Genomic DNA, 25,511 nt, shown 5'->3' on the forward strand with positions numbered 1-25,511 from the left:
AAAAAGCATTTGATAAAATCCAGCATCCTTTTGTAATTAGAACACTGAAGAGTATAGGCGTAGGTGGCACATTTCTAAAACTGATTGAAGCTATCTATGACAAACCCACAGCCAATATTTTACTGAATGGAGTAAAACTGAAAGCTTTTCCTCTTAGAACTGGAACCAGACAAGGTTGTCCTCTGTCACCTTTACTATTCAACGTAGTGCTGGAAGTTCTAGCCAATACAATTAAGCAAGACAAAGAAATAAAGGGAATCCGAATGGGAGCAGAGGAGGTCAAACTATCCCTCTTTGCTGACAACATGATCTTATACTTAAAGAACCCCAAAGACTCAACCACAAGACTCCTAGAAGTCATCAAAAAATACAGTAATGTTTCAGGATATAAAATCAGTGTCCACAAGTCAGTAGCCTTTGTGTACACCAATAACAGTCAAGATGAGAAGCTAATTAAGGACACAACTCCCTTCACCATAGTCTCAAAGAAAATGAAATACCTAGGAATATACCTAACGAAGGAGGTGAAGGAACTCTATAAAGAAAACTATGAAATCCTCAGAAAGGAAATAGCAGAGGATATTAACAAATGGAAGAACATACCATGCTCATGGATGGGAAGAATCAACATTGTTAAAATGTCTATACTTCCCAAAGCAATCTACCTATTCAATGCCATTCCTATCAAAATACCAACATCGTATATTCAAGATTTGGAAAAAATGATTCTGCGTTTTGTATGGAACCGGAAAAAACCCCGTATAGCTAAGGCAGTTCTCTGTAACAAAAATAAGCTGGGGGCATCAGCATACCAGATTTTAGTCTGTACTACAAAGCCATAGTGCTCAAGACAGCATGGTACTGGCACAAAAACAGAGATATAGACACTTGGAATTGAATTGAAAACCAAGAAATGAAACTAACATTTTACAACCACCTAATCTTTGATAAACCAAACAAGAACATACCTTGGGGGAAAGACTCCCTATTCAATAAATGGTGTTGGGAGAACTGGATGTCTACATGTAAAAGACTGAAACTGGACCCACACCTTTCCCCACTCACAAAAATTGATTCAAGATGGATAAAAGACTTAAACTTAAGGCATGAAACAATAAAAATCCTCAAAGAAAGCATAGGAAGAACACTGGAAGATATTGACCTGGGGAAAGACTTCATGAAGAAGACTGCCATGGCAATTACAACAACAACAAAAATAAACAAATGGGACTTCATTAAACTGAAAAGCTTCTGTACAGCTAAGGAGACAATAACCAAAGCAAAGAGACAACCTACACAATGGGAAAGGATATTTGGATATTTTCAATCAGACAAAAGCTTGATAATTAGGATCTATAGAGAACTCAAATTAATCCACATGAAAAAAGCCAACAATCCCATATATCAATGGGATATGGGGACCTCACTCCAGATCTGCTGAGTCAGAACCTGCATTTTAAAAAGATCTCCAATTCATTATTGTACACATTAAATTTGGGGGGATACTTTTAATTCATCATTTTTATCCACATAAGAAATACTCACATCTTGTTCTATATGCTATAAATACAGTATTCAAAATTTATATGTCTGGATACTCTTCATTTTGTTATGCAGAAAGATATTACTTATACCCTATTTTAATGAATTTCATGCCATCCTAATTCCTCAGAATTAGAAAATACTTTCAAGACTTTTTTTTTTTTACTTTGTAAAACGTTAATTTTTTTCTTTTTTTTTTTTCTTCACCCTCAGCAGAGTGCCCTGGTGTCACAGCTCATAGCAACCTCAAACTCTTGGGCTCAAGTGATAAGACTATTTTCTTGAATAAACATTACTTTTTTTTTTTTAATCTTATGGATAATCCTAGTCACTCACATGTCAGAACCAGTTTTTATAACTTTCATATTCCCTCTGAAATTAAGAACTCTTTTTATGACCAGTTTGTAAATATGTGTCCTTTTCGGGAGCTATTCACATTCAGAGATGTGTCTATAGAATTCTCTCCAGAGGAGTGGGCCTGCGGGGACACTGCTCAGCAGAATTTGTACAGGGATGTGGTGATAGAGAACTACAGAAAGCTAGTCTCCCTGGATTGAGGATAACTTCAATACACAATTCCTATTTCGCACTAGGGGCATCACTTTCTTTTTCTGTAGATTGCTTCTTGAGAATTTCTGCTTCACATGAAAATGTTTTATATCCATGCTTTTGAGAAAATTTGGAGATTTGTTCACGTAAAACAGAAAAAGAATTGGATTTTGTCTTGAAATAAACCTTCCCCTTTCTTGAGCTGATTCTGTATCCTTCACTCTAGTGGTAACTGTAGAAAGTCGAGAAATGGTCTGCACCTTAGAATCCAGTTTCCATCACTAATTATTGATTCAGTGGCAGTGGAAAGAGGTGCTCAGGAGCTGTCAGTTTCAACTATTTTGTTATTATTCTAAAGAGCCTATCAGTAAATAATATTTTGGGAAACAATTTTGCAGAACTTTCTATAATCTTCTCTCTTCTTTACTCTGGACGGTACTAGATTGGTAATTGAATAATCCACAGCAAAATTCATACAAATTCTTTCTAATAAAACAGGACTTGCTGCCTCTAAGCCAGACTTGATCACATGTCTGGAACAAAATAAAGAGCCCTGGAATGTGAAGAGAGAGGAGGCAACAGCTAAACACCCAGGTAGGTGAGAGGGAATGAGGCAGATAGCACAGCTGAGAGGGGCAAAGGTCGAGAAGAAAGCCAGACTTTAAAAAGTGGTTTGAGAAGCTCTGATTCATTAGAAATTTTCTTATTAAGTCTTTTGTACACAGATCATAAATACATTTATGCCCATTTCAGTGTATTGATTATTAGTACAAATTGGAGGGCTTACATCATACTAATCAGCACAGCTTTCATCTCATTTACTCAGTTATAGCATTAGGACATTTGTGTTCTACACATGATAGAACCAACTTGCATTTGCAATGTGCTCCATAGTTGTGGTCTCCCTACTATCCCTTCCACTCCCTCCTTATCCCTCGCCCTCCCCTTCCCTCCTTCATCATAGCCTAAAGTTGTGTTTCATTTTTCATATGCAAGTGTGAGTTATTATAAATTGGTTCCACAGTAGTACTAAGTACATTGCATACTTTTTCCCCCATTCTTGAGATACTTTACTAAGAAGAATATTTTCCAGCTCCATCCATGTACCCATTGACCCATGAATGGATTAATAAGTTGTGGTATATGTATACCATGGAATATTATGCAGCAGTAAAAAAAAATGGAGACTTTATTTACCTCCTTTATGTTTACATGATTCATTAGAAATTATTTAGAGAGGGCTGAGTATGTCTTTTTCTCTCACAGAGGAGCATCTTCTGTCCCATGCTCTTAAATTCTCTAAGAACTCTACTACCCCCTGCAGTGATCTTCCTTAGAACTTATTTGAGAACCAAACGTATTTTCCTGGGTTATAAGGGACTAAATGATCTGACAGAATTTTCATTGATTTGGAGAATTTGGGAATATCTGCACATATTTTTGAAGAGCTGTATGTTAAACCGTATATATATATAAAATATATATATATATATTTTGAGACATGGTCTTGCTTTGTTTCCCCAGCTGGAGTCTAAAGGCTGATTGATCATAGCTCACTGCAATCTCAAACTCCTGTGTTCAAGTGATCCTCTCACCTCAGCCTCCTTCATAATGACAACTATATGCATGCCTGGCAGTGCCCAGCTAATAATAATAGTAATTGCCATTATTATTATCATTTTGGGGGTGAGTTCTCATTACATTCTGAGGCTGATTTCAAAATCCTCATCTCAACTGATCCTCCTGCCTTGACCTACAAATTTCCGGGATTACAGACCATTACAGCCCAGCTCCATTTCTAAAGTCTTTTTTTTTCCTTCATGTCTGACATGTGTGAAGGGAATGGAAGAAATATTGAGAGTTGTTTCATAAAGCCAGGTTTTTTGTTTTCTTCTTTATGATTTTTAATTCTCAGAAGGATTCAGAGGTGATTTTACAGAAATTCAGACTCACTAATTTTATAAAAACATAATTTTTCAAAAAATACAATAAAATTTAATGTGCATATAGTTTCAATACTTGGGAGGTTTTAGGCAGCTGAATCACTTGAGCCAAGAATTTGAGGTTCCTGCAAGCTATGATAATGCCATAGTACTCTACCTGGGGTGACAGAATGGAACTCTGGGTCAAAAACATCTAACGTTATTTTACTGCTAAATATTCTTTAGTATAAAATAATCTTAGAATTTTCTAAGAATAATATTAAATAAAGATTATTATCTAAGATTTTTATCTTAAGATTATTATCTGATCTAAAGTAATCTTAGAATTTTTCTATGCCCAAATTTCTCAACTGTAATATAGTTTATGTTATCTGCTGTCCTCATATAATTCTTTAAAATATTATGTCATTGAGAAGCTTAGAATTGTCGACCATATTTTATATCCCCAATTGATACCTAATATTTTGATAACTTTTATTTCATAATTTTCCTCTGTTCAGTAAAGTATCAGAAATGTGTCATTTGTATGTCTGTATATATAAATGTGTGTGCATGTGTATAACAAAAATTTTTTCACAAATAACATGACTTCATTTATTACTTACAATGTAATAATTTGATATGTATGTACATTTTGAAATAATACACTGAAGGTAGGAAATGAATCCATCATTTTACTATAAACTATTTATAGTGAGAACACTTAAGATCTACTGTCTTAGAAAATTTTAAGCTACAAAATATATTATTATTTTTTTTGTCTTACTATATTATTAACTGTAAACATGGTGGTATACATCAGTTTTCCAAGATTTATTCATCTTACAAGTAAATGTTGCTATCCTTGGTCATCATGACCACACTTTTTTGCCTCCTAGCCCCGGCAACTGCTGTTGTAGTCTTTGCTTCTATGAGTTCAACTTTTTAATGCTACCTAAAGCAGTATTTCTCTTTCTGTGCCAGCCAAATGTTACTTAGCATAATGCGAACCAGATCCATCTCTGTTGTTGACATTGAAAGATATTCATCATTTTTTTTCATTTCTTTCTTTTTTTTTTTTATTGTTGGGGATTCATTGAGGGTACAAGAAACCAGGTTACACTGGTTGCATTTGTTAGGCAAAGTCCCTCTTGCAATCCTGTCTTGCCCCCAAAAGGTGTGGCACGCACCAAGGCCCCACCCTCCTCCCTCCTTCCCTCTCTCTGCTCTTCCTTTCCCCACCCCTCCCTTCTTCTTGCTCTCTCTGCTCTCTACTTTCCCCACCCCCACTGTGTCCTTCATTGTCATTAATTGTCATCATATCAAAGGTAATTCATCATTTTTATGGCTGAACAATAGTCTATGGTGAGTTTGCACTCAAAGTTTTTTATTTGTTCATTTGGAACAGCCATTTTAGTAGTTTTCATTTTCTTGGGTATCGTGCATAACGCTGGAATAAACATGGGTGTAGATTTTTTTTTCAGATACTTATTTTTATTTCATTTAACTATCCATAAGTGAGATTTCTGGGCTAATATGGTAGTTATATATTTTTAACTTTTTAAACAGATCTGCATGATGACTCTAGCAATTTATGAACAGCAACATTTTATAGGGTCTGCTATTCTCCACGCTCCTGCCAATACTTATTATCTCTTTTCTTTTTGATATTAGCCATCATAGTAGATATGAAGGGATATTTCATCATGGTTTTGATTTACTTTTGCCTCATTATTGATAATGTTAAGAACTTCTTCATGTACCTGTTGTCTACTTGTGTTTTCCTTTAAAACAATCTTGTCTATTTCTTGCCTATTTTTCAGTTGTATGATGATGATTGATGTTTTTGCCTTTGAATTTTATTAATTCCTTATATAGTTTTAGATATTAGCATCTTATCAGATACGTAATTTGAAATATTTTCTCTTCTCCAGTAGATTTTCTTATTTTGTGCAGAAGTTTTTGGTTTGATGCTGTCTGACTTGCTGATATTTTTCTTTTGTTCCACTTCTTATTATGTCATATCAAAAAAAACTCATTGTAAGACTTATGTCAAGGAAGTTTTTCTACACGTTTACTTTAAAAAATTTTAAGGTTTCATGTCGACACTTGTTATCTCTTTCCTTTTTGATAATAGTTAGCCTAGTAGTTATGAGGCGATATCTCACCATGGTTTTGATTTGCATTTGCCTGATGATTGTTAAAGTTGAACACCTCTTTATGTACCTGTAATTTTGGGGAATGGCATAAAAAAATGGTCTAACCTCATTCTTTTCCTTGTGACTATTCAGTTTTCCCAGCACCAAGCATTGAAGAGACCATAGTTTCTTCATCATGTATTCTTGGTGGTCCCATTATACATTAGCTGACGTTATGTGCATCAATTTATTCCTGGGGTCTCTATTCTGTCCCATTGTTTCTTGTGCTGTTTATGTATGTACTCTGTTGTTTATGTACATACCATGTTGTTCTTATTACTGTATCTTGAAATATAGTTTGAAATTAGAAAGAGGCTTTCTTCTTCCTTAAGATTGCTTTGGATCCTCAAAGGTTCCAATACACATATTAGACTTTTTTTTTTTTTGAGGACACATTAAAATTTGCTTTAATACCTCTTTGGGGAAAAAAAAAAAATCACACTTGTAGTGAATGAACGAGAAACACTTTTATGCTATTATTTTTATCTACCATGCCGTGAATTCATAGGGAAGAGGTTCCAGTAGCTGAGGAAGGCACATTGCCATTGAATGTGACAATGTGTTGATTGACTTTTGAATTCATGGTAAATAGGTTCCAGCACCTTGTATCACTGTTACATGGGGTCTATTGGCCATCCTGTGTGCTATGCTGTATACCTATTATGTCATGAGCTCATGGGGAATAAATAGGTTCTTGCACTTAAAAACATGGGTCCACTGGTACTCCTGTGTGCTACGTTATATGCTTATCATGCCATGAATTCATAGGGAATGGGTTCCAGTAGCTCAGGTTCCTTTCTGTTAGTTCTCACAAAGTGGGCTTCTCTGGGTAGCACAGGCTGGCGCTTCAGTTGAACCCAGGTACCTTTCTCTTTGACTTCCTTCTTTTTCTGATCATTTTCCTTCACACATTTTAGGAAGCTATCTCGGCTCTTAGAGTGCTTAATATGCTCAATATGAACATTAATGCTCTTGACAAGGATCTTGCCCTTAACTTGTTTGTTTGCAACAATGCCAACAGCATGCTGGGTAACATTGTACGCTCTTCCAGTTTTGCCATGGTAATATTTGTGTGGCATGTCTTTTTGAACAGTACCCATTCCCTTGATGTCTACAATATTACCTTTCTTGTAGATTCGCATATATGTGGCCAAACGAACAACTCCATGTTTTCTAAAAGGCCTAGAGAACATTTATCGTGTGCCTCTCCTCTTTCCCTTTGTGTTTGTCATTTTGATGAATTACTGAAAGATGGCATCTCTTCTAGACATTTTTTTTAATACTGTGAAAAATGCCCCTGACATTTTTATAGGGAGAGCATTGATTCTGTAGACTGTTTGGGACAATATGGAACTTTAACAATATTTATACTTTCAATCCATAAACATGAGACATATTTTAAATTATTCATGTCTTCTTCAATTCCTTTCCTTAATATCTTTTAGTTTTCGGTATAAAGTTCTCTTACCTCCTTGATTAAATTTATTGCTTCAAAATTTGTTATTTTGATGCTATTGAGATTGTTTTCTTCCTTATTATTAATTAAATTATTTATTTTCACCCTCAGTAGAGTACTGTGGCATCACAGCTCATAGCAACCTGTGACTTCTGGGCTTAGGTGATTCTCTTGCCTCAGCCTTTCGAGTAGCTGAGACCATAGGCACCCAGCATAACACCTGGCTATTTTTTGTTGCAGTTTTGCCAGGGCAGTTCGAACCTGCCACCCTTGGTGTATAGGTCTCATGTCCTACCCAGTGAGTCATTGGCGTCGCCCTTATTTTTAGGACATTTTAGTTTTTTAGTGTGCGGAAACATAGCTGATATTTGTATGTAAATTTCCTAGTTTGAGAATTAACTGAGTGGTATTGTTACTTCAAATAGTTTTTTGGTGTTGTCTTTAAAGTTTTTGTATATATGATTATGTCATCTCCAGGTGGTAATTTTTTTTTTTTTTATTTTTCAGACATAATCTCACTGTGTTGCCCAGGCTAGAGTGCCATAGTCTTGACCTAGCACACAGTAACTTCAAACATCTGGGTACAAGTGATCCTCCTGCCTCAGCCTCCAGAATAGCTGGGACTACACATACCAGTTACAATGTCCAACTTATTTTTTATATTTTTGGTAGAAACAGAGTCTCACTCTTGCTCTGCCTAGAAAACAGTGAAAATTTTACTTTTGAATTTGAATGTTTTCATCATGTTCTTGCCTAATTGTACAGCTTAGGACTTATAGTATGGGTTGGAATAGAAGGATTAAGAGTAGAAAGACTAATCTTCATTGGTCTCTGTGCATTTAAAGGCTCAAACACTTCTTCCAGTTTTTATACATTGTTTTTTTTTTTTTTTTCTTCTTTTTCATGGAAAGATATTTTCTTGTTAGGTATTTGGTATAAAGGAATCTGCTTTGGGTTTTCAGTGACTAATGGTTGTAGTAAGGTCACAAGTATGCCCCTTGCTCTGCAGAGGAGTCTGCTTTTGACCTGTCATGAAAGGCTTGTGTGGTTTTAAATCTTGTCTGGTTTCTAGGAAAAGTGGACTGCCTTCAGAATTTTGATCTATAGGGTAGGTACTAGGGTAGGCTTTTGAGGTTGGGTCTGCACATGATGGGTCTGATACCAGAGGTGTGGATAGACCTGGTTCCAATAGAGTGCCTGAGAAGTTTCCCTTCAGGTCACTGTGTGGATCTATGCACAGTAAGTAGACTGTAGCTAAAAGAGCTGCAACTGAATCACAGGAGTGGTTTCAGGAACATAGCAAGAACAATTCTTAATTTCACCTTGTGTTTAGGCATGGATCAGTGTTATCATGGTGTGAAAATAATACTTGTCATTTGCAGGTAATTTTTAGAAAGATTTATACCTCTGTATCTCTTCTAGTGATTTTTTTTTTTTGACATGGAGTCTTACTATTTTGCCCTCATTGGTGTGCTATGGCATCACAGCTCACAGCAACCTCCAGCTCTTGGGCTTAAGCGATTCTCTTGCCTTAGCCTCCCAAGTAGCTGGGACTACAGGTGCCCATTACAACACCTGGCTTATTTTGGTTACAGTTGTTTAGCTTGCCCAGGCTGGGTATGAACCCACCACCTTCAGTGTATGTGGCCGGCACCTTAACCACTGTGCTACAGGTGCCGTGCCTCTTCTAGTGATTTAAATATTATTTGTGGTGAAAACATAAATTTACCATCATAAATGTTCAATCTGCCTCCATGAGTGCACATAGGTGTGTCTCCCCCCACATCTCTGAATGAGCAAGACCACTCCTAGATTTTGGCTGAAAAGAGTTGCAGACTTAGTAGAACCAAATTAGATGAGACATTTTTTAATCTGTAATCAGGACAATGGGTCCTTAACTTTGCCACCTGTATGAGACCCTGCTTTCTCAACCTGGCCCTCTTAGGTCAGGAGTTTCACTAGGATTTAAAAATCTTATATTTAACACCCACAATTTACACAAATGTATTTGTTTCATGGATGGATGCCAAATTATTTTTGTTGTGTGGAAATATGAGTGAATCCTCCCAATACACTAACTTGGCAAATTTCCTTTCACAGTTTTTAATTTCTGATTTGTTTCTTTTCAAAATTTTCTATAATTGTTTTCAAAGGTTAAGAATAATATACTATAATTTTCACATTTTATGAGGTGAATTAGATAATAGAAACCTCTTATTTAATAAAATATAAATTTTATTTAATGTAAATATTTACATTTACTTCAGTGAAGAGAAGAATCAGTAGAATTTTCATCTACTTTCCTTCATTTATATTTAACTGATAATATAATTTATTCCCAAATATTTATTTCATCTTATCTTTTTCTTTCTTTCCCTTTTTTTTTTTTTTTTTTGGAGACCGAGCCTGAAGCTGTGGCCCTGGGTAGAGTGCCATGGCATCACAGCTCACAACAACCTCCAACTCCTGGGGTTAAGCGAGTCTCTTGCCTCAGCCTCCTGAGTAGCTGGGACTACAGGCACCCACCACAATGTCCGGCTATAGTTTGGTTGTAGGTGTCATTGTTGTTTGTAAGCCCGGGCTAGATTCAAACCCGTGAGCACTGGTGTATGTGGCTGGCACCTTAGCAGCTTGAGCTACAGGCGCCAAGCCTCCTTTTTTATGTCAGTTCAATAGAAGAGTACATATAATTGCACTACCTTTTTTGCAGTTAGGAAAAGTCAAAATTGTATTTGATTTCTTCAGCCAGGAGGTATACTTCTACATTGTATCTATTAGGTGGGGGCTTACTCTGCCCCTTAACCTTCCCCCTTCCCTCTTCTTGAAGTAAATTCTGGTTTTCGTATTGTGTAAACCTGTACTTTGTTCATCTGCTAGTTTCCAATTGTTATAGAATACATGAGATGTTCTTTTTTCATTCTTGAGATACTTTACTAAGGAGAATGTTCTTCAGCTCCATTCAGGTAAATATAAAAGATGTAAAGTCTCCGACTTTTTATGGCTGAATAGTATTTCATGGTGTACATATACCACAGTTTATGAACGCATTCATGGGTTGATGGGGTGCTTGGGGTATTTCCATACATCTTTGTGATTATGTACTGGGTTGCTGGAAACTATTCGAATGCCCTTGTGGTAAAATGTGTTTTTCTTTCCTTCCTGGTAGATACCTAGTTATGGGATTGTGATACCAAATGGAAAGTTTACTTTTAGCTCTTTGAGCATTCTCTATACTTCTTTCCCAAAATGATGTATTAGTTTGAAATTCCACCAACAGTGTAAAACTTTTTTTCCTCTCTGCACTATTGCCAATTTCTGAAGCATTGGAATTTTGTGATGTGGGCTGTTCTCACTGGGTTAGGTGATATCTCAACAGTTTTGACTTGGAACAATGAGCATTTTTTCATGTTTCTTGGCCATTCCTCTTGTCTTTTTGGAAGAAGGTTGTATTCATTTTTCTTACCCAGTGCTTCTACATATTTATTTCATATATCAGTTACTCTAAAATTATATTTTTATCTTTATTTTCAAATGGAATTTTATTCCTCTAAATGCTGCAGTATGGCCTTTTTATTTTGGGTACTAAAAGCATCTTTGTGTTAATAACATAATATTTAGTGATATAAAATACATACTAAAATTGTCTAATTAGTCTTTGTTTCATGATTATAATGCATTTTCTATAAAACTTGTGGAATACGCCATGTACCATTTATTCAAAATGGTTGCTCTCCATGTGTGCACATTGAGAAATAATGAAGTCATCTAGTCTTGAAACTTCATATTATTGTATTCCTTTTTATGAACAGATTCCTTGAATCAGTTTATTGTTTTTATTTTATGTTTATCTGGGTATCATTATTTTGAATAAGAATTTGAAACTTTGTATATAATTTAACTACATGTAGGGTTTGATTGAAACATAAATCAGGCATACATTTATCACCAGTAAAATTGTCAATGTTAGTCTGTGTGTCTCTGTGTGTTTTTGTGGGGCCTGAAGACCCCACTCTTGACAAGGGAAACACCCACAGAAAATGGGAAAAATTAAAAAGTAATCTGAGTGAGTTGGAAGAAAGGAAAGTCAGCTAGTTTGCCTTTAAACCAGCTTCTGCTAAATTTCTTATCTGAGCAAGTTTCCTACTTTTCCTAGAACTCTGGCCTATTGGGGATATAGCTTCCTAACACCCCTGTTGGTTCTGTAAACACTCTGAAGAATAATGGCTATAGAAGAAGCTGTGGCAAGGGCTGACAAGATATATTAACTAGGCCATTTTCTGCCCAGTAAACAGTTAAAGCAAATACCCATTGTGGAGATTTGTATTTGGTTGGGGCAGAGAGCAAGGGAATAGCTTGAGCCCTGAAATATGGGTAGGAGGGCTTATATTTTTTATTACAGAGGAAGACCCTCTGTGGTGCTGATGAGGGAAAATCCCTCTTCTACTGATTATTCAGAGGAGATTGACGCCAGTGATGTCTCACTCCACAGTGAACTAGTGGGAGAATGTATGTGTGTGACCTCAGAGAGAAGGCTGCCCCCACACAAGGCTCAGGTTTTGGATTTCTCAAGGCTGCTCAAATCCTTAAAGTTAAGGATTACAGAAACAATATGCTCACTTAGAGAAACTGCTGTCAACTTTGTTCTCTTCCTCAGCTTGTCCTTTGGGCTAATGAGCAAATAGCCTTCAATAAAAAATGACTGGAACTGAAACTCGGGGCCACCTGTCAGAACCCCACATGTAGGCGGTCGTCCCATGGGTTCCCACCTTTGAAAATTCAATTCTGGGCTTGGTGCCTGTAGCTGAGCAGCTAGGGTTCCAGCAACATACATCGGAGCTTGTGGGTTCAAATCCAGCCTGAGCCTGCCAAACAACAATGACAACTACAACCAAAAAATAGCCGGGCCTTGTGGTGGGTGCCTGAACTCAGCTACTTGGGAGGCTGAGACAAGAGAATCTCTTAAGCCCAAGAGTTTGAGGTTGATGTGAGCTGTGATGCCATGGCCCTGAGAGTGACATAGTGACAACTCAAAAAAAAAAAAGAAAAGAAAAGAAAATTCTGTTCTGTCTGTCTTGTTTCTTTCTTTCTCATTGTTTCTATCTTTATATTTCTTCAGTCCGTTGCCTCCAGATCCACAGATCTTAACAAACCCTGCCCCTGGGTCAGGACCCCAGCAGACTTGGTTCGTGGCTTACCTCAAAAATTTATTTGTTTTTTTGGCTTTTTCAAATGGTTGTTTTAGTCTTTCCAGGTGAGTAAATCATAGAAATAAGTCAGGACTTCTGTTATGGAGTCTTAATATATTCATCTTGTTTTTATTGATTCATCTGTATTATGTTTGTGTAAGACTAACACTTGTAATTTAAAGGTAATTTTTAGAAAGTTTTATAACTCTGTTTCCCTTTTAGTTCTCATTTAACAAATCTTTATGGTAGAAACTTATAGTATAAAATTTGACATTGTAAATGTTTTAATTGTACAGTTTACCACTGTTAAGTATATTCACTTTCTGTAGAAAATACTTCTAGAATTTTTACGTCTTGCAAATCTCAAACTCAATATCTGTTAAATAAGCAACTGCTAATTTTACCCTCTCTCAAGTCCTTGACAAACACCATTCTACTTTCTGTTTCTATGAATTTGACTACTTAAGATATCTCATATATTTGGAATCATATACTCTCCTTTGCTTTCTTACTACCTTATGTCAATTAACATAACATGTTTCAAGGTTTATTTTTAAGATAGCAGGGGACAGGATTTCCATTTTAAATAATGAGTAATATGCCACAATAAAGTTTTTTACAAGTTTCAGGACATGTGGGTTGCTTCTACTACTTTTTAACTTTTTTGAATAATGCTACAATGAACGTTAAGTGTACAAATATCTTTTCCAGGTCTTGCGTTGCATGCTTTGGATAAATATTCAGAAGTGAAATTGTTGGGTGATATACCAATTCCATTTTTAATTTCTAGAATCATCCATACTTTTTTTTTATAGTGTGTACCATTTTTTTTTTCCTAAAACTATGCATGAGTTTCAGTTTCTCTACATTATTACAGTACTTTACAATTTCGTAATTGTCATTCCAAGGGGTGTGAAATGATAATTCATACTGATTTGATTTGACCTTCTCTAAAGATTAGTAATTTTTGAAGATCTTTTCATATGCTTCTTGCATTTGTATGTCTTCTTGGGAGAAATGCCAGATCAATTCATTGTCCATTTTTTAAGGAAGTTATTAACTTTTTGTTCCAAAATTTTGGTCATGGTTTATTTTATCTGAACATTAACTCTTATTAAATACGTAAATTACATCTGTTTTTACCCATTTTTAGGAAGAATTTTTACTCCACTCAATGTTCTTGGTGATGTGCAGAAATTTCAAAGTTTGATGTAATCTCAGTTTTCTCTTCTTTATTTTATTTATTTATTTATTTTTTGTGGTTTTGGGCCGGGGCTGGGTTTGAACCCGCCACATCCTGGCGCCCTACTACTTGAGCCACAGGCGCCACCTTCTTCTTTATATTTTCACTTATGCATTTGTTGTCACTTCCAAAAAAAAAAAGTCCCAGGGCCAATATCGTGATCTTTCCCTTACATTTTCTTCTAAGAGTTTGACACTTGTATTTCTTATGTTTTAGTATTTAGTACATTTAAGATATATTCTGTATGTAGTGCAAAAGCGGGTCTAATTTCATTTTTCTCTCACATAGATATTTAACATTCATAAACATTTATTGAAATGATTTTTCATTATCATTTCTACTTTTTCCATTTGTGTTCATGGGTATTTTGGGGGATGTAATGTATACATAACGGTTCATTTCTGAGCTCTCTTCTGTTTCATTGTATTTTTTAAATCTTTTTTTCTGTTGTAGAGGAATGCATTTCTTTGCTTTTTTTTTTTTTGAGACAGAGGCTCAAGCTGTCACCCTGGGTAGAGTGCAATGGCATCATAGCTCACAGCAACCTTCAAATCCTGGGCTAAAGTTTCTGCTTCCACCTCCCAAGTAGCTGGGACTACAGGTGCCCACCACAATGCCTGGCTATTTTTTGGTTGCAGTCATCATTGTAGTATGGCGGGCCCAACCTGGATTCTAAGCTGCCAGCTCAGGTGTATGTGGCTGGTGCCTTAGCCGCTTGAGCCACAGGCACCGAGCCTGTTTCCATTTTCATAGTTGATTTATATCAGGAAGAGTAATGCCTCTTTGTTCTTTTTTTAAAAAAATTAGATTAATATAAGCATACACAATTAGATTACATTGTTTGCATTTGTTAGGTAAAGTTCGAGTTGTAGTTGAGCCCTTTACCTGGGAGGTATTCCATATACCCTCTAGATTGTGCCCATTAGGTGAGAACTTAGCCAGCCTTCTTCCTATTCTTTTCCACCATCCTCTTTTCTCCTCTTCCTCTCTTGAATTTGTGTTTTTCTCTTATGTTGCATGTAGTTGTTCATCTACTAATTTCAAATTAGTATTAAGTACATTAGATGCTTGTATTTCCATTCTTGTGATAATTTACTTAGGAGGATATCCTCCAAATCTATTCAGATAAATACAAAAGATGTGAATTCTCCATATTTCTTTATCGTTGAATAGTAATCCATAGTATACATATGTCACATTTTATAATTCTTTTTTTTTTTTTTTTTGTAGTTTTGTATGGTGCTGGGTTTGAACCCTCCACCTCTAGCATATGGGGCTGGCGCCCTACCTCTTTGAGCCACAGGCACCACCCCATATGTCACATTTTATTAATCCATTCATGATCTGATGGGCACTTGGGTTAATTCCACATCTTGGCGATTGTGAGTTGAGATTCAATGATCATTCTAATTCAAATATTTTTATGGTAAAATAATTTGTTTTCCTTTGGGGTAGATATGCAGAAATGGGAATGCAGGATTAAATGAACAGTCCACTTTTAATTCTTGGAGCATTCTCTATACTTTTTCCATAGTTGTCAATTAGCTTTAATGTATCCTTAACTGTGCAGAAGATTTTTGGCTCATCAGGTCCCATTTATTTATTTTGTTGTTGTTACAATTACTAATGAGGTCATCTTCTTAAAATATTTCTACGGGCTGATTAGCCGGGCGTTGTGGCGGGCGCCTGTAGTCCCAGCTGCTCGGGAGGCTGAGGCAAGAGAATCGCTTAAGCCCAGGAGTTGGATGTTGCTGTGAGCTGTGTGAGGCCATGGCACTCTACCGAGGGCCATAAAGTGAGACTCTGTCTCTACAAAAAAAAAAAAAATATTTCTACGGGCTGATATTATTCAAAGTACTGCTATGTTTTCTTCTAGAGTTTCTATCATTTTATATCTTACATTTAAATCTGTTATCTATCATGAGTCAATTTTTATAATCGGTGAGAGATGAATGTTTTGTTTCAGTCTTTACATGTGGTTAACCTGTTTTTCTAACACCAGTTTTTCTAACACCATTTATTAAGTAGAGATTATTTTCGCCAGTGTATGCTTTTGTTTTGTTTATTTGTTTTGTTCTCAACCTGTGGGTCGTAACCCCTTTGTTCAATTTGTAACAATGAGCACATTAAGACAGTTGAGAACCACTAGCATAGATGATGTTATGAGGCTGGTTTCATCTTTAGGTGTTCTATTCTGTTCCATGCATGTATGTCTCCACTTTTGTGTCAATGCCATGTTGCTTTGATTATCACAGACTTATAGTATAACCTGAAGACTGGTAAAATGATACCTGCACATTTGTTTTTATTTCTTAAAATTATGTTCACTATTCAGGGTTTCTTCTGATTGCATATGAAATGAAGAATTATGTTTTCAAGTTCTTCAAACTATGATACTGGGGTTTTCATGGGGATTGCATTAAATAAGTAGATAACTTTGGGTAGTATAGACATTAACAAGATTAATTCTTCCCAGCCATAAGAATGGTACGTTCTCCCATTTATTCATCTCTTCTGCTATTTCTTTTCTTAGTATTTTCTTGTTCTCTCTGTAGAGAACTGTCACATCTTTTAGGTATATTTCATATTCTTTGAAGCTACTTTGAAAAGTATCATGTCTTACATTTGATTCACAGCTTGACTGTTATTGTGTATATGAAAGCTACTGATTTTTGGACATTGCTTTTACATCTCGAGAGATTACTGTATTTCTTGACCACTTCTAGGAAGTGTAGTTGAGTACACTTGTAGTTGAGTCCCTAAAGTTTTCTAAAGATAAGATTATCTCACCAATAAAGAACAAAAGTTTAACCTCCTCTGTCCCCATTTTGATACACTTGATACAATTCTCTTACCTGATTGTATTAGCTAGGATTTCCTGGGCTATGTTAAATACTAGTGGCAATAGTGGACATCCTTGTCTGGTTCCAGTTGTAAGTGAAAATGTTTTCAGTTTTACTCTATTCAGTAAAATGTTAACTGTGGGTTTGTCATAGATGACTTCTGTCAGTTTAAGAAATTTCTATCTATGCCTATTTTCTTTTCTTTTTTTTAATAATTCATCTGATTTTTTTTTTTTTTTTTTTTTTTTGGCCAGGGCTAGGTTTGAACCCGCCACCTCCGGCATATGGGACCAGCGCCCTACTCCTTGAGCCACAGGCGCTGCCCTATGCCTATTTTCTTAAGTGTTCTTTTTAGAAAAGAGAGCTAAATTTTGTCATATGCTTTTTCTCCATCTATTGAGGGGATCATGTGGTCTTTGTTTTTGATGCTATTTATGTGACAAATTATACTTATAGTTTTACATATGTTGAACTAAACTTGTGTACATGGGATAAAGACCACCTGATCATTTTATATATATCTTTGTGTATATATATAGATACACACACATATGTGTGTATATACATATATACGCACACCTGTGTTCCTTTTTTTAAGTCTTCACTTTATCTGTTTTATTTATATAACAAAAATTATTTATTGAGTGTCTAATAATTGATTCTCTTTGAAACAATGCTTAATTATAGTACAGAGGTATGACTTGATAGTTGTATCCACTGGGCCTTTCGGCAAACATTCATTGTAGATTCGAAAGTTTGTAGTCACGGGCGGCGCCTGTGGCTCAGTCAGTAAGGCGCCGGCCCCATATACCGAGGGTGGTGGGTTCAAACCCAGCCCCGGCCAAACTGCAACCAAAAAATAGCCGAGCGTTGTGGCGGGCACCTGTAGTCCCAGCTACTTGGGAGGCTGAGGCAAGAGAATCGCTTAAGCCCAGGAGTTGGAGGTTGCTGTGAGCTGTGTGAGGCCACAGCACTCTACCGAGGGCCATAAAGTGAGACTCTGTCTCTACAAAAAAACAAAAACAAAAACGAAAGTTTGTAGTCACAAACTCTAACCTTTATGCTGTGTTAAACGGAAAATGGCTGCCATTTCCATAAAACTTAATTAAAAAATAGAAATTACAATGTTTCAAGTGCACAGTCTTAATCAGAAGGGTTACTTTCTTTTTTTTTTTAATTTTAGCTTGCTTGTTCATTCTTCTTCGTACTCTTTTTGTTGTTGTTGTTGTTGTTCATTTTCTTCTTCCTCTGGCTACGCTTTTTTCCCATTGCCTCACCAGTAGCTGGGATTACAGACGCCTTCCACAACGTCTGGCTGTTTTTAATGTTGTTAGTAGAGACAGGGTCTTAAATCTGGCTCACTGCTGCTCATACTGGTCTGGAACCTCTGTGCTCAGGCAATTCACCCGCCTTGGCCTCCCACAGCGCTGGGACTACAGGCCTGAGTGTGTGGGTTATAGTGTATATTCACTGTTGTCTGTTTTTCGACATCTGCTTTCCCAGAGCACTGATGATGTCTGGTATCTCTTTTTCAAGTTTTGTCTTGGGGCTTCAGTATCTTCATTTGGCAAATAATGTTACTAATTCACAAAGCAACAGTCTTGAACTCCTGGCCTCCAGGAGGTTCCGAACAGCATGGACTGCATCCAGCTTACCTTTTTAAAAATAAAAATGTCTAGGCAGAATTTGTCAACATTTATAAAATTAGACATGGAATTTCAGAATTTAACGAACTCTCAGTCCCAACATTTTTCATTCCTGACAAAAATTCATAATTCTTAAATCTGAAACTGGTTTGATAACTTTTCCAGACATACAAAATAGGAAACAGTCCGTAGACCTTGCAAAGAGCAGCAGCTAGTCTTTGTACGGCATTTTGTTTCAAATTAAGAAAGGAAGCTGTTTTCGTCCATTTTTAAATTTTAAATTACACAGAGAATAGTCACACAATGAACAATGCTATTTCTGTTTGTACATGAAGGAAAACTGACACATGGGTAAAGTTTCCTTGCTTAGTCGAGTATCAATTTAACATAGTGAATTCTTCTTCCCTGTGTGAGTTAAAATGACACCATCCTGTCCTTTCTCTGTTAAGACCAACTGAAAACAACCTACAGTCCACGCGAGGTCCTCACCATCACAGAGGCTCCGTGCCTGGCTTCACAGGCAGCTGCGCCTGAAGTACAAGGAGATCGGTGCTCTCTAGTGGCTTTCAATTTAACACATAGTGACGTCCACTTCCGGCTCAAATTCAGCCAGGACGGCGTACAAATTTGGTCTTCACAGGGAGCAAGGCTTTCTCGGGTCCACGAGAGTCCCAAGACCAGGCAGGCGGCGGTTGTCCTAGCCGCGCGGGCTGCGGGGGTGGCTGGGGAGCAGGTGAGGCGGCTGCGGGCGGGCGCGTGTGCGCGAGGGCAGGCTGGACGCCGGGGGCTCCGCCAGGGGCGCGGGCTGCCCGGCCAAACTATCCGCCCCGAGGCAGCGCGCAGCGCGGCGGTTGGCCGCTGTGCCGGGAACGGTCGTCGCTCGCGGTCAGGGCAGGCCGTACAGGCGAGGCACCGCTCGCCGCGCTGAGACGCGGCAGTCGGGCCGGCGGAGGCTGAGGAAGGCGGAGACTCGGCTGGGACGCGCGGGGAGGAGGCGGCGGCGGCGGTGGCGCGGGGCTGCTGGAGACCGACGCGGCGAGGCGCGGGGTAGCCGCGGGGGCTGTCGCCACGCAGCCCAGGAGGTGAGAAGTTCGCGGGGACCGTTATCACCTGCTGTCGCGCGCCCGGGCGCTGGCGCCGTCCCACACCTGTATTCTATTTGCTAGGATTTTGAATATTGTTGTATTGTATTCATTAGTGAAATTGGTGTGTGTGTGTGTGTGTGTGTGTGTGTGTTTCTTAATGGGTCCTTTTTATGGTTTTGGTATCAGGAAGATATTTGCTCCAGAGTGTGAATGGGGAATGATCTTTCCTTCTCAATGTTTTTGAATGGATTCTGCCCCATAGGTATGAGCTCTTCTTTGAATGTTTGTTTAAATTCTGGTGTAAAATCATCTTGTCCAGGACTCTTTTTTGCTGTTAGAAGCTATTTTATTTTTGCAATTACTGTGCTTGATATCGGTCTGTTCAAGAGTTCTAATTCTTCCTGGTTAAGTCTAGGTAGGTGGTATGATTCCAGGTATTAGTCCATTTCCTCCACAATGTTAAATTTCTGGGCATAGCAATTTTTGGAGCAATCAGAGATAATCTCTTGTATTTCTGTGACATCTATTGTTATTTCCCTCTTTCATTTCTCAGTGAGGTTATTAGAGATCTTACTTTTCTGTTTCTAGTTAGACTAGCCAAAGTTTTATCATTTTTTTATTTTTATCAATTTTATTTTTTATTTTATTTATTTTAAAGAACCAACTTTTAGTTTTCTTAATCTCCTGAATGGTTCTTTTGTTCTCAATTTCATTTTCTTCTGCTCTGATTTTGGTTCTTTCCTTCTGCTAGGTTTGGGATTGGATGGCTCTTTCTTTTCCAGTTCCTAGAAATGATGCATTAGATTGTTGATTTGTGCCTTTTATAATTATTGGCTGTGCGCATGTAATGCAATAAATTTCCCTCTTATGACTGCTTTCTCAGTATCCCAGAGGTTTTTCATCATCATTTTGTTAGACAAATCTAATGATTTTCTCCTTTATCTTCTTGAAATAGTTGTGTTTCACATAAGATCATTTAGTTTTTATGATTTTGGGAATGAAAGTTTTTGTTGGAAATGAGTTCGACCTTGATTCCATAGTAGTCTGTAAGCTACAAGGTATAATTTCTATTCTTTTAAATTAGGCGAGGTTTGATTTGTGTCCTAGGATATGGTCAGTTTTGGAAAATTATTCATGAGCTAATGAGAAGAATGTGTATTTGGTAATATTGGGGTGGTATGTTTTGTAGGGTCATGTTAAAGTCGATCGTTTCTTTGCTCAGTTTGTGTTTGGAGGGTCTGTCCAGTTCTGTCAGTAGGGTGTGAAGTCCCCAGAAATTATGCTGTTATAGGATGTTATATTGTTCAGACTTGTTAGAGTTCATTTTGTAAATCTGGAAACATTTAATTAATTTGGGTGCATGAATACTTAGGATTGAGATGTCTTCTGGTATTGTTCCCTTGACCAGTATATAGTGTACTTCATTTTTATCATTCCTTATCTTTTGTGGTTTGAAGCCCAATGTATCTTGAAATTGTGACCCCTGCTTTCTTTTGATTTCCATCTGCCTGAAATATTGATTTATAATCCCTCACCCTGAGTCTTGTTTTGTCCTTAGCTGTTAGATACGTTACCTGAGGACAGCATATAGTTGGCTTGTGCTTTTGATCCAGTCAGCTGGTCCGTGTCTCATCAGTGGGGAATTCAAGCCATTCACATATATTTTTTTGTTTTTTTTTGGGGGGGGTTAATGGTTTATTATGATTTATAAGTGTCATTTTAAAAACATCAGTTGGTTTAAACCATGTAGAAATAAGTATGCAAAAAATGTGCAAAACAAAACATATTTAAGTATATAGATTATCTGAAATTCCAAATTGCTCAGTCATTTCATTATTATGCTATGGCAGCCAAGTAATCCTTAACTTCAGTTGGAGTAAGCCTCCTAAATTCAGCTTCGTTGCAGATTCCAACTTCTATGTTATCTTCTGTCATTTGCCCTTCAAAGCTTTCCTTCAGGGTTAAGATAGCTGTATGAATAGCATCTTCAAGTTCCAGATCTTCATTATAGCTTTTCTTAAGGAAAGTTTTCCCATTTACGTAGTTCTTTCCCATTGCTGTGGCTTTGCAGGCAAAGTATGCTCCAGATGGGTCTGACGGAAATAAATATAGTCGTCCCTCATTCGAACCACAAATAAGTAAAGAAACTCCAAATGGACGGACACCACCTGATTGGGTATATTTCTGCATCACAGAAGCTACTCTCTGTACCAGCTGAGCCATGGGAATGGGTTCTTGGTAAACAAGATAGTACGGCTGAGCTAGTTTTCGAGCTCTATGCACAAGAACTCTGTAATCTGGGCCCATGCCGCTGTACACCAAACCTATGTGCTTGGTAATTGGTTCCACTTTGTGCACACTTCGTTCATCATACAGAATGGATTTCTGTTTCTTCTCAGTTGCTAATACCACACCATTTGCAGTTCTAATTCCCACTGAAGGGGTTCCTCCAGCTGCATCAGCCAATGCATATTCAATCTGAACAAGTTTACCAGATGGGCTGAATGTTGTCAGAGAAAAGCTGTACCCATGCTCTGCCATTTTTACCCCCATTCACATTTATTGAGAAATTAATAACTATGATGGATTTGTGTTTGTCTTCTTTTGTAAAGGTTGCCACCTACATTTATCACTTGTACCATTGAGGAAGCTAGGCTTTGACCTTTAATTTCTGACCTTTAATTTCTTTGCTTGTGGTACATTGTTATGTTCGATGTGTAATATTACTCTGGAATACTTCCTGGAGAGTTTATCTTATAGTGGCACATTTCTTCAATGATTGCTTGCAAGGAAAACATTTGATATATCCATTGAATATGAAACTTCATTTTGTAGGATACAGAATCCTAAGCAGGAAGTTGTTGTGTTTGAGTATATTGAAAATGAGAGTCCTATCTATTCTAGCTTGTTATTTTTCAGCTGAGAAATCTGCTGTCATTCTGATGGAATTGCCCTTGTAGGTCACCTGGTGTTTATTCCTGGTGGCCTTCAAAATTTTCTATTTCATTTTGGCCAAGTTTTTTACAATGTGTCTAGGAGGTGCTCTGTTTGAATTGAGATAAACTGGGATTTGATAATTATCAATGGAGTATCTCTGAATCTTTGGTAATACTTAAACATTTTTCATTTATGATATCCTCCAATAGGTCTTCTGTGTCTTTGGGTCACTCTTCCTTTCTTTTGAGTATCCTATAATTTGTATGTTTATGTACTTTATAAAATCCCATAATTCTCTAAGATTGCTATTCTTTTACTCTCTTGTATTTGTTTGTTTGTTTTGTTTTTTGAGATAGAATGTCACTTTGTCACCTGAGGTAGAGTGCCGTGGTGTCATAGCTAATAGGAACCTTAAACTCTCGGGCTCAAGCAATCCTCTTGCCTCAGCCTCCCAAGTAGCTGGGTCTACAGGTGCCCGCCACAATGCCTATTTTTAGAGATGAGGTCTCACTCTAGTCTCAAACCTGTGAGCTCAAGCAATCCACCCTCCTTGGCCTCAAAGGGTGCTAGGATTACAGGTGTGAGCCACCACACCTGACCTTTACTCTCCTCTTTTCTGCCACATTGAATAACTGAGTTAGCTCAAGAGCCTTGTCTTTAAGTTCTAAGATTCTTTCTTCTTCAAGGTTTATGCTGTTATGGAAATTTTCTATTGCATTTTTAAACTCCTTGAATGACTCCTTCAATACGTTGAACTCTTTTCTAATTTCATCATGTCTTTTGATTGTTTCTTGGGTCAGTTTTTTTATTTCCGTTTGGTGACTTTCCACTTGCCCTTTAATTCTCTTCATCAACTTGGACATCTATAATCTAAATTCTTTTTGTCTTTTCATTCTTAATAGCAGCTTGGTAATGCCTTGCAGGATTGGTCTATTCTAGTTTTTCAAGTTGATATAATTTTTATTTGTTGGATCCTCTGCATGTTTTATTACTTCTTGTTATTTCCTTCCACTACTTAACTTTTCGCACTTCTTAGTTCTCATTAAGCCTCTTTGTTTCTGTGCTTTGAGATTAAAGTTGCCTTTTGGTACCGGGATTAAAAAATGAAAAGGAAGGAGAGTAAAAGAATGCGAAAATGAGAGATATAAAGAAGAAAGCTAATGATAATAATTGTAACAGGCCATGCATAGTGAAGCATACCAGCAATATCAGTGATCTGGGGGCTCTAGGGCAGGTGTATTACCCAAAGTTAGATGATTCTGACCAGACTGATCCAGAGTGAGACCCTACTTCCATCAAATATAGAAAAAACAAACAAACAAAAACATGAACCTTAGTGAGGAACAGCTGTTGCAGCCCCTCAGGAGGTCAAAGCAGGACCAGGAATTTCCAAATCCAGGTGTTGAAGGCCACCATGAGCTACACTATTGCTGCTACACTGCCATGGAGGCCTTAGAGAAATGGTCTTCCAAAAAACCAAACACAAAACACACTCAAAAGAGAGATATTATCTTGATTGTTACTTAAGAGATTTATGAGAGAAATATGAGAAAAATAGAAAAATCAAAAAAAAAAGGAAAAGGAAAGGGAGAAGAAAATAGAAAAAGTATAAAGTTACAAAAAAAAAATAATAAAGTTTTAAAGAAAGGAAAAAATTTAAAAATACATGTACTGCGTGGTCCATAAGTAATGCTCCAGGATTAGGAAAAGCAAATAAAAAGAAAAAACCTTTTCTTCCTAATGACAATAGGTGGCACTTCTTGGTTAAGAGGGGAAAAAAAGCCCCAGTACTCTGTATTCTGCATGTGGTAGGGGTGGGATGTTATCGGCTAGTTGCCAAAGAGATCCAGTCTTGTTTTCCTGATTCATTGATGTTATTCTGGGCTTGGTAGCTAACTGTATGAGAGGTGAATCCCCATGGGGGTGGTAGAGGCAAACTCCTGAAGCTTATGCCAGACTGTGAGGTGAGGAGGCGGGGAAGAATCTGCCATCCAAACAGTTCCCTGAAGCATCAGATGGGGCAATGTGGTAGGCATAATCTGCTCACCTCTGCCCATGTGTCCAAGGAAGTCAGCCCTAGGGTAGCTCCAACTGCTGGAGTCAGAAGCATTAACATAATGGGATTCTATGAGGCTGCTCCAAGCTTGGCTCCCTTGGGTGCCAGCCAGCTCAAGGTTTTAGCATTATCCACTCCTGCCTGTCTGTCTCCCTAGGCAATGGGGGCCAGGCTGCCTGGCCTCCCACTGAACAGGCTCCAGGTCCAGATCTGCCCAGCCAGTGGCTCTTACAAGGGTATATGTGAATCCTAGTAAATGTGGAATGTAAAGGTCTTAGCAAAATAACTAAGAAAATGCTACAAAAGCTATGTTAACTAATGTGATGAAAATGTGTCAAACGATCTATGAACCAAGTGTATGGTGCCCCACGATCATACTAATGTACACAGCTATGGTTTAATAAAAATAAATAAATAAATAAATAAATAAATAAATAAATATAAAATGATAGCCTGGGTTCAGGCCCTGGCTTTGTCCCTAAGAGGTAGAATATACTCTCTCCAACCCTTCAACAAAAGGCCAGCTTCTGTGCACCTGCACGTCCTGTGGGACCTATATTCCTGCTTATTTCATATCAGTCCTCAGGCATGAATGGACAGGCCCTCTCAGAGTTCAGTTCAATCCCCAGTCCACTCCTACAGAATGCCATGGTGGGGTGAGGGGAAATCACCTGCAAAATTGATCCCCCAGGGATTCCACATGCAGGCTCTCTCCCTGGGTTGCTGCAGTCCTTTGCATCTGCTTTTCATGCGTGCCTCTCACCCTTCTTAACGTTTTGCTCCTGGTGCTCCATTGTGTCTCACTGTGCCTTTGCAATGTTGTTTCTGGACAAGACAATCCAGATGGA

General features: G+C 37.5%; 2 protein-coding genes across 2 annotated transcripts; one reads left to right on the plus strand and one right to left on the minus strand.

Annotated features, from left to right (window-relative positions):
• Positions 1 to 1,952: 1,952 nt before the first annotated feature.
• Positions 1,953 to 2,693, plus strand: LOC128572513 (zinc finger protein 722-like). Its single transcript, XM_053572553.1, has 2 exons — positions 1,953 to 2,092; positions 2,588 to 2,693. Exons 1-2 carry the CDS (start codon positions 1,953 to 1,955, stop codon positions 2,691 to 2,693), a joined length of 246 nt encoding a protein of 81 aa, XP_053428528.1.
• Positions 2,694 to 21,354: 18,661 nt separating this feature from the next.
• LOC128573114 (proteasome subunit alpha type-2-like) lies at positions 21,355 to 22,211 on the minus strand. Its single transcript, XM_053573308.1, has one exon. It carries the CDS (start codon positions 22,209 to 22,211, stop codon positions 21,507 to 21,509), a length of 705 nt encoding a protein of 234 aa, XP_053429283.1. The 3' UTR covers positions 21,355 to 21,506.
• Between the last annotated feature and the right edge of the window lie 3,300 nt (positions 22,212 to 25,511).

This window comes from Nycticebus coucang, chromosome 20, assembly GCF_027406575.1.
Source record: "Nycticebus coucang isolate mNycCou1 chromosome 20, mNycCou1.pri, whole genome shotgun sequence".
Taxonomy (NCBI): Eukaryota; Metazoa; Chordata; class Mammalia; order Primates; family Lorisidae; genus Nycticebus; species Nycticebus coucang.